The 10,014-nt window shown below is 53.5% G+C and overlaps 1 protein-coding gene across 1 annotated transcript in view; it reads right to left on the bottom strand.

Moving 5' to 3' along the window:
• The window catches only part of RGS9 (regulator of G protein signaling 9), a 56,910-nt gene that overhangs the window by 41,759 nt on the left and 5,137 nt on the right, over positions 1 to 10,014 (bottom strand). Inside the window, exon 2 of the mRNA XM_007455282.1 lies at positions 3,504 to 3,600. Within this exon, the coding sequence (XP_007455344.1) occupies positions 3,504 to 3,600 (97 nt within the window). The remainder of the gene's footprint in view (positions 1 to 3,503; positions 3,601 to 10,014) is intronic.

Below are 10,014 nucleotides of genomic sequence, written 5' to 3'. Positions count from 1 at the left end.
CCCCCCTCCCCCCAGCAAAGTTCAGTCCGAACCCTGCAGCCCATAATTCAGGGCCGTCCATGATCCGACTCTGGCCAGCTTTCCAGCCTAACGTCCCCTACACCCTCCAGGCTTCACCTCTCTTGTGAGACTCGTTCTCTTTCCTCACAATAATTGGTGCCTGGACTGTCATTCATCGAGTAGGAAGTAAACAGACTAAGACTTAACAATTAAAAGAAAAAAAAAGAACAGACCCAAAGCAAGCTGTCCATGGAACTCTGAATGGAGCCCGGACCCAGGGGAGTAAATCAGAGCTAGGGATGGGAGGGGAAAGGGGTGCGCCAAGGGCAGGGCTGGTTCTCCCACACCCCCAAGTTCCCAGGCAGAACTCTGAGGGGTCAGAGAATTCTAAATCGAAACCTGGCTTTCCAGGTCGTTGTAAAGACGCTTTTGTCAAAGCGGTGAGATGAGCCACGTTTTTAGGAACACTTTGTGGGCTGATTTACAGCTTCAGACCATGGAATGCGGGCTCCGTGTGCCCTCTCGCCCTGGGCCCTGCGAGGCCGAGGGGCTGGCCTGGGAGCAACGCAGACTGCAGGCTGGCGTGGAAGAAACCAGGGGAGGCACACGGGGACAAGAGCAGGAGGGAATGTGCACCCCTCCGCCCCCAGCAAGTGTTCAGATTGATCTAAGGGCCAAGGCAAGCCGGGTCCCACCAAGTCCAGAGCTGATGCAGGACCCCAGGGAAGCTGTGGCCCCCCACTCGGCCCGGGCCCTCTGGCCCCATCGGCAGAACACACTCCTCGCAGGAGGCAGGTGGGATCATCTCGGGAGAAAGATGCACCCCAACTCCGATGTCATCTTGCATATGCCAACAACCATATTTTCCAGCCACCCCAGCCTGCTTTCCAGAAGCCGAGCTGGGTCCCCTGCCTGCGTGGAAACTGGCCCACGAAACACACCGAAGAGGAGGGTCAGGGTCTGAAACCCCGCTGCCTGTGTCCTTATAGCTGGACTGTCGCAAAGGACACTTCCTCGCTTGCTTGGGGGTGGCCAAGGGGCGTTTCTTCTGACACCCGCGGGGTGGGGGTGGGGGGTGGGAGGGCTTAGGGCCCCTCCCCCACTCTCCGGGCTGAAGGAGCTGCCCGCAGTGTGGCTGAGGGTGGACCCCCTGTAACTGCCCTTCCTGCGCATGCCCTGGGCCACAGATATCCAGCTATCAGCTCTCCACGCCCACGTGCCCACCGCAACGGCTTTCAGAGGCTCCCCTGTGGCTCCTGGCTTTAGTCAGCGCTTTGCTTATTCAAAAGCAAAATTCTTCACCTAAACCCCTGCTTAAAAATCCCAGGACTGGGTGTTTTAGACTTTCCACCCCAAGTCTCTACACGGTGGTGTGCAGACCAGGAAAGGGAGCCCCCGGCGGAGAGCAGACAGGTTAGCGCTCCCCACCAAGGGGCTGAAGGTTTTCTCATCCACTTGACCACTCCCTGAAATAGGTCGAATGAGGTTACGGGGGCCCCGGTGTGTCCACCACGTGATCTGTGCCGACAGCACCACAGGCTACTCAGAGCCCACGTCGGCCACCGTCGTCCCCTTAAGTCCTGAGTCACCTGCCCTCTAAGGAGTCGGGTGGCACTGATCCAGTTTGCTTTGATTAGTGCCGACACTGCAGGACAGGGCTCCTCCTGGGCTCCGACTGCAGCTGGGACTCACCCGAGTAGGATGAACAAGGCAGAACGTGGCTGGGTGGGCGGCCCCCCACCAAATCCAGGGAACCAGGGGCCCCACCTGCCAGGAAGGAAAGCAGCTTGCAATCCCGGACGGGCGATGAGAGCATGGACGCTGGAGCGGTGTAGCTGGGCTCAAGCCCACGCTCAGCCCTGGATGCGTTTAGTGACCTGGGGACAAGATGCTGGAACTCTGCGTCTCCGCCCCCGGCCCCCCGGCTCAAAAAAGGGGTGGGGGGGGGGGGAGTCACATCTCTCCCTACGCTTATCATGGGTGACACAGTGCAGGACGCTGCCAGCTATGGGCCCCGTGCAGCGTCACCGGCCATGTGCGCGCAAGAGTCTTGTCTGGTTCCTGCAGGCATCCCCTGGGGCAGGGATCACTACTTCCGCTTGTCAAATGAGGAAATGGAGACTAGGGCTACACGGCAAAAAAAAAGAAAAAAAGAAAAGGCACCCAAAGGATTCAATCCCAGGGTGCCTGACTCAACGTCCAGCGCCCTTTGGACAGTTCGAGACCAGGACTGATTCATGCACTCGTTAAACTTTTGTTAAACTTCCACCCTGACCCCCAGCTGCACTAAGCGCAGGGGTTACTCAGATGACCTAGACGAGATCTCTCCCCTCGAGGGTTGCCCAATCCAGTGGAGAATTCAACCAGAATTCATGACAACCAGGAGCCGGGAGGGCGTGGGGTCAGGGGTCAGAGGCAGCCTGCAACGTCCTGGGGCGCCCAGGCTTCTCTGGGACCTAGCCTTTCCCAAGTCTAGACCATTGGAGTTTTCTTTTCTCCTGTGAGCTAGCCTGTCGCATGCCAATCATTCCTCTGCTGCTCCCACCAGCCAGAGCTGGCCTTCTGTCGCTCACACCCAGGGAGCCCGAGAGACGCTGTGCTGGCTGGGACGCGCCTCCTTCCGGCCGGCTTGCCTCTGCAGAGACCCCAGTGCCTTGAGTGACAAATACTCAGGTCATGGATGGGGTCAAGAGCGAGGGCTCACAGGGGACTCAGCACAGCGGCGAGTCCCAGGCTCGCGCTCTGAGAGGCTGCCCCCCTCTGCCAACAACACGACTCTCGGTGGGAAAGGGACTCCTTACTGCAAAAATCACAAAACGAACGCAACGCACGGATTTTACCAAAATCACAAAACCATCGCAACGCACCGATCAAAATGCATTCTTATTTGGGGGTCCAGCCCCTTCTGCTGATATCCTGAAATGACGCCCTTTATCCCACCCCCAGAGAAAAGAGACTAAGGTGCCCTGCCCTTGGGGAATCAAGAAGGGTCTGAATGTTAATTAGAAGACAGGGAAAGATGGAGAAAACAAAGGCCAATTTTTTTTTTTTTTTTTTTTTTTTTTGCCATAGTATTTTTTCTGCTACTTGATTTTATTAAAACAAATCAAACAAGACAATCAAATAAAAAACAACAGTAAAGGTTTTTAAAATGACCTCCTGGGGAGGAGGAATGGCTTCACAAGGGGACCTACTGGATTCTTTTCTCTTTCCTTTCTGACTCCTTGCCCAGAAGGAAGGAGCCTGTGGTGCATGAATCCGCAAGTAAGCAGTAAGTATATGCGGCTTTGTGGGCCACGTTACGGTCTCTGCACAGCTATTTAACTCTGCCATTGCAGAGTAAAAGCAGCCACAGACAATACATAAATGAGGACGTGTATCTGTTCCAATAAAACTTTATTCACAGATACAGAACACGGGGCGCATTTGGCCCACGAGCTATAGTTTGCCGACCTCTGTGTACGGTCTGTTCCAGGCCAAGACCAAATCACAAGATACATTACCCGTCATGGCGTGAGGGACGCTGATGACCATGACTTTCTGGTTCTGCACTCTGACCCCCATCTCTGGGTCCTGCATGTCCTTGACGAGGGCTTCAATCTGCAAAACAGAACCGCCAAAGCTGGCTAAGCAGAACCATCTCGAAGGCTGAGTGAGGCCCTTCTGGCAGCACTGAGGGAGCAAAAGATGCAAAGAGGAACACGGGGCACTTATAACCAGGAGCCCACCGCCTAGACCGGCAGCGCGCAGCTGTCAGGCAGCCAGAACTAAACGCGCGCATCAGAGGCACAAACACCTCCCCAGGTGTGAGAGCTCGGACGGATTCATTCTGCCAAGGAGATGCTGCAGAGGCTTTTAGGAGAAGATGGGACTTAGCAAAAAAAGGGTTTTGTTGGGTAGAAAGTGAGAGAGCTACAAGGCACGGGAGAACGACAGCGCCCAGGGTGGGAGCGGGACGGGGGTAGGGGAGGGGCCGGGTCTCAGCGGGGCCACGGAGGGTGGGCCCTGTCCCAGCAGCTCTGGCTGGGGAGCAGTGTCATCGGGCCCGCACCTGAGAGAGGAGCATCGAAGCATGAAGAAACCCGCCCCAACAGAGAAAAGCAGGGGCCTGTTCAACACTATTGCGACCGTCCGGGCACAAGATGATGGGGCTTCCACCCCTCCCGCTTCCGCCCCTCGGTCTGTCCTCAGCAGGGCAGCCCGTGCGAGACTTCCAATTATTTTAGGCTGTATCTCTCCTCCGCTTGAAACTCCGCAAGGGCCATTCCACTCAGTCAGTGGCCAGGTTCTCCTACTGGTCTACATGGCTGGGATCACTTCCCCCCACTGTCCCCCTAAGAGGCTCAGGAGCCACGCCCAGCTGCATCTTACTTCCTGCTGCAACCTCCAACTACCCCTCCCCCCGCATTCCTATAGTACTCACCTTCCAACGTCCGAAATAATCTACCTGCTGATCATAACGTTTGCCATGTGTCTCCCTCACTCCTAGAAAGTAAGGTCTTCAAGAGCAAATCTTCTTTTTTTTTTTTTAATTTTTTGGCTGCGCTGCACGGCATGTGAGTTCTTAGTTCCCCGACCAGGGATCAAGCCCGCGTCCCCTGCAGCGAAAGCACAGAATCTCGACCACTGGACCGCCAGGGAAGTCCCGAGGGCAAATCTTTTGTCTGTTGCTGTTTGCTGCTGTATTCTGACTGCCTGGAACAGCGCCCGGCACATGGACAGTACCCAGCAAACAGCCGGCGCAGGAATTAATAAATAAATAAAGGCAGGGGCAGAGAAGATAACGAGAATGCATGGCTTTTAGAGCCCTCGTTCTGAGTCTAATTACCTAGAATTCACTGTACGTGCAAGTGACTGACTGGTGCAATAAGGGTAGCAAAGAATAACGGCAGTTTATAACTTGCACGGTCCGAGTTGCCAGTTACCAAAATAGAACTTGCAGAAGGAGGAGCACTTTGAGAGAGCAGACACTTCCGCTTTCGGAATGCTGACTGCGAAGGGCTGCTGAGATATAGCCACAACGTCTGGAAGGGGATTGGAAACGAAATGTCCCAACTTCAAAGGACACGACAGTCAGAGATAAGAACTCGATTCACGAACATCGACGAGAAAGTTGACACCAGAGAGAATCCACGAACCATCGGAGGAAGCTGGAACTGCAGGAAGACACCCACAAGGACAGCCCTGATTGTCTTTAGAGTATTTTGTTAACACTGATGAATACAAAACATTTTTCCCCTTGAAAAAATTAATGCGAGTAAAATTAACTGAAGGATATTTTAAAACAAACTGGATGGGTTGGCACAATGGAAAGAAGACACCCAAGCACTTCTCTGGTCAACGTTGATGACCGGCATCGACAAAGGCTCACATGCAGACGCTTCAAAGTTCATGCTCCTCCAGGAAACTCCTCGCGAGGGGGAAACCGTGCACACCCCCAGCCCCCCCCCCCAGGTGCTTGCAAATGATCAGTCCGTCATTCAACAACCAGGCAGCCATGGTGGACTCAGGGAACCAAAGATAAAGAGCTCTGGTCCCTGAGCTTAAGGAGTTCACCGTCTAGTGCAAGGATATTACAGGATGACACGGGGAGTACAGTAACCAGGGTGAGGCCACGATGTCCTGACGACACACCTGTGCCAGGCAGGAGGTGGCCGGGAGAGGCACTCCTGGAGTGGTCATAAAAAGACGAATAGGAATGAGGAGGCAGAAAGGGCAAAGGATGGCAGGCGAGGACCCTAAGGCTCAGTGGGCAGCAAAAGCAGAAAAACACAGAATACGAACGAGTAAGTGGAAACAAGACCTCTCCTGTCCTCCTCCGGCTGGAAGCCCTCTCCTGAGGTCAGGGCAGCTGCGCACGGCTGGACAGATGCTCACGGAGGGTCGCCCCCTCAAACCCAACCTGTCCACGTCCCAACCACGAGCCAAAGCAAAACGGCTCACTGAGCCACTGCTTCCCCTGGTTTAACTAGCTTGGTTACATGATCCTTTCTCTCCTGCTGCCTCATAAAATAACTCATCTCACACCATACAGCCCTTTACAATTTCCAAAGTCCTTTTAGAGTTTGCGTGTGCTTGTGGCCCAAAGAAAAGGAACCCAAGATTCTCATGTCCTCAAGGTTCTCTCCTAACTGCACGAGTCCACTCAACCTCTCTGAATTCCCTTTCTCTACCAAAAATGACAGTATACTCACAATTGATAGCGTTTCGTTACCTCTTAGAATCTAAGTAATTGTGTAAAAATGCTCTGTGAGGACAGATATATAAAGATATATAAGCATAAAGATATATACTTGGGCTTCCCTGGTGGCGCAGTGGTTGAGGATCTGCCTGCTAATGCACGGGACACGGGTTCGAGCCCCGGTCTGGGAAGATCCCACGTGCCGCGGAGCGGCTAGGCCCGTGAGCAACAACTGCTGAGCCTGCGCATCTGGAGCCTGTGCTCCACAACGTGAGAGGCCACGATAGTGAGAGGCCCACAGACCGCGATGAAGAGTGGCCCCCGCTCGCCACAGCTAGAGAAAGCCCTGGCACAGAAACGAAGACCAAACACAGCCAAAAAAATAAATAAATAAATAAACAAATGTGGGGTTTAAAAAAAAAAAAAAAAAAGGAAAAGAATTTAAAATTGATCAATACAATCATAAATAGCATGTAGGTCAAATAATAAAGCATAATAATTTTTAAAAGATATATACTTTATAAGGAGAGATATTTGTTAGTGTTTGTGGGTTATAATCATTAACATCAGTAGTGTTCATATAATCAGTGCATCTTTAAAATTTTGCATGCAGAGCTGTCTTCAGATGCCTGGGAATAAAAACCCTGCTCTATCAATCATCCAAATATAGATATTTATTGAGCATGTATTAGGTGCCCAGCCCTGGCAGGGGGGTTGGTACAGGAAGGTAAAAGACAGCCTCCCGGGCCTCAGAGAGTTGGGAAGATATTGGTATGAAGATAAACAAATGAACTAAGATAAACACTAGGGGGGACCTGGTTGCGAATAAAGTTCAGTTCAAATCATCCTCCAATGAGCAGGCGAGGTAAATCACTAAACTTCACTAAGGCTCATCCTCTGTAAAGCAGAGATGAGCACAGTACCTACATCGTCAGACGGATGTTGTGAAGATCAAAGGAGATGAAGCATTGAAAGCACCTAATACCATGCTATGCACAAAGAATTTATTAGACGGCAACTGCAGACTGAATTACGCACCAAAAAATCGGGAAAGCAGGGATGGGAGTAAGAGCCAGGAGAAGAGGATGGTTGAGATGATCCCCAAACATCACACACAGAGTGAGAAGGATTTTCCCAGCCGGCCGCCGTACTGCGAGGGAGGGACGGTGCGAGGGGCCCCGCGCTGCCTGCCGCCGGAAAGTGAAAGGCTGAATTTGGAACCCTCGGCACGGTTGGTGGGAATGCAAAATGTATGCAGGTTCCTCCCAAAATGAAAAATAGAACTGAGACAGGCTGGGACCTGGGGCCCTTTGCTGCAGTGCCCACACCTGGACACACGTCGCCTCAAGCAACAAAACACAAAGAAACTATAAGGGACGAAAAAAGACTGCGCGCATGCCCAGTTAGGGCAAATTCTGGACGACAAGATACCAAAAGGCCCAAAAGAACCCAACTGCCACTTCCGAAGAGCCGGGAGCGACAGCAGGGTGATGCGCAGGCCCCCTGCACTCGACACCACCAAGGGGTGGGCAGAACACGTCAGCCACCACTCCCGCCCGACCCCCAGACGCACCCCTACCCTCACCCCACGCAAGGAGCCAGCTGCCCCCCGCCTCAGCGAGCGAGCAAGGGGACCTGTTTCTTGTTCTCGGTCCCCCTGCTGCAGCAGGGGCCCCAGTAAAGCCTTGCCTGAATCTCTTGTCTGGTCTCTAGTCAATTTCTATTGCTCAAGAAGGCCAAGAACCCTGGTCAGTGACAGAACTACCAGATGATCCAGCAATCCTATATGTGGGTGTTTATCGAAAAGAATGAAAATCAGGATGGCAAAGAGATAGGAACACTCGCGGGTTCACAGCAGCACCGTGGTCAACAGCCAAGATGTGGAACCACCTAAGTGTCCACCGGTAGATGAACAGGTAAAGAAAATGTGGCACATGCAGGGATTTTTACTTAGCCCTAAAGAAAGGAAGGAAATTCTGGAATCTACGACAGCCTGGGTGAACCTGAAGGACGTTATGCTAAGTGAATAAGCCAGTCTCGGAAGGACTGCACGATTCCACTACCTAAAATCGGCTAATTCACGGAACCAGTGGAAGGGCAGTTACCAGGCCCTGGGGGAGGGGGAGACGGGGAGATGCAATCACTGAGCATGAGGTTACAGTCAAGAAGATGAAGTAAGTTCTAGAAACCTGCCCTGCAATATTGTTTCTATAATTAACAACATTGTGAATTATACACTTAGAAAAATGTAGGAGGGTAGTTTCTTGTGTGCTGTGTTCTCACCACAATAAAACAGAATTTTTTTTTAAAAGAGAGAGAGCGCGCAAGAGAGAGAGAGAGAGAGAGAGAGAGAGAGATGGCCAGGCTGCGCTGGAGGGGCAAGGTCAGGCGGGGAGCCCTGACCTGGAGACACTCCACCCGCCACCCGCGGGAGGGGGGGGGGACACACGACGTCCTAGGTCAGCGCCGAGGGCTGGGCTGTCCTATTTCCACCTGCCGCTAAACCGGCACCGGCAGCAGAACCACAATCCTGAGAAGCGGCCGAGATCAGGGGCAAAGGTCACGGCCGCTCCGGGCCCAGCGCCGGCCCCTCAGCTGCCCGCGGGACCGGCCGGGGGTCCTCGTGCAAGACCCAGCGCGAGCCCGTCCGCACAGACGTGCTCTCGGCTCGCGGGATCCTTCGGAGACGGAAATGACGCGTTTCCGCTCCACTCGGAGCTGCAGGGCTTGGCCTCCTGCGAGGTCGGGGCCTGGGGGCGTCCCGGGCCACGGGGGGCACCGAGCGGCTCCCAGCGGAGAAGGGGGCACGGGACACCCCAGGAGGTGGCCGGAGGGCGGCTGCTTCCCCGGGACGCGGGCGGGGACCGAGGGGCCACGGGCGGCAGGGGTCACCTTTTCTGGAGTTGTTTTTTCTAACCGAAGCGCAGTTACTTGCAGTGTTGTTCCGGGGTCTCTGCTGTACAGCAAAGTGACTCAGTTACACACATACAGACATTCTTTTTTATACACATGCGCTCCCGTTATGCGTTTCTGGAATTCTTGGCTGACCGTGAGCCTCGGATTCACCTGCTCCTCCCAGAAGTGCCCGCCATTCTGACGTGGGAGCCCGGGCCTCCCCTTTCCCAGGGTAACTGCCGGAGGAAAGTCCACATTTGCTCCAAAACTTTTATCAGCTGAAACAGCAGCATTTCATGGCGTCAGGGCGCCCGTATATTGGAGAAGAAAGAGAAACCCCCGCTATGAGTTAGAAACCTGAGCTTCTCCCATAGAAAGTCAGGGGGGTTGATTCCTTCTCTCTGTATTAGAAAAAAAAAAAAAAAATCTAGTTATAAAGAGTTTGAAAATAACCTTCAGAGGAGGAATAATGAGAGTTATTTTAAAAGCACAATGAGGGGAGTCAGATTTCTTTCTGGCAGGTGTGTCACCTTCACAGAAGAGAAGGGCTGGGGGCAGCAGGGAACACCACAGGGACCTCGAGAACATTCTGAGGGCGTTCGGCCCATTGGGGTTTGGATCCAGTTTCCTCAGAACTTTCCTTGTATCAATTCCTCTGAGGGGTCTCCCCAGGCACCCAACAAGGAAACCGTAGGGCTCTAGCTGCTGGTCCCGTCTCTGAGAGACTCTGTTATGGGCTGGATGGCGCCCACCCCTCAAATTCATAGGTTGGGGTCCTACCTAACCCCCAGGACCTCAGAATGTGACTGGACTGGGAGAGAGGGTCCTTGACAAGGTAACTGAGTTAAAAGGAGGGCACTAGGGCGGCCCTGTGACAGTGTGACTGGTGTCCTTTGAAGAAGAGATGAGGACACAGACACCACGGGGGGGGGGGGGGG

Source organism: Lipotes vexillifer, unplaced genomic scaffold (genome assembly GCF_000442215.2).
Source record: "Lipotes vexillifer unplaced genomic scaffold, Lipotes_vexillifer_v1.1 scaffold664, whole genome shotgun sequence".
Classification (NCBI taxonomy): Eukaryota; Metazoa; Chordata; class Mammalia; order Artiodactyla; family Lipotidae; genus Lipotes; species Lipotes vexillifer.
Note: the sequence above shows the minus strand (reverse complement) of the source record. Positions and strands in the feature narration are given on the sequence as shown.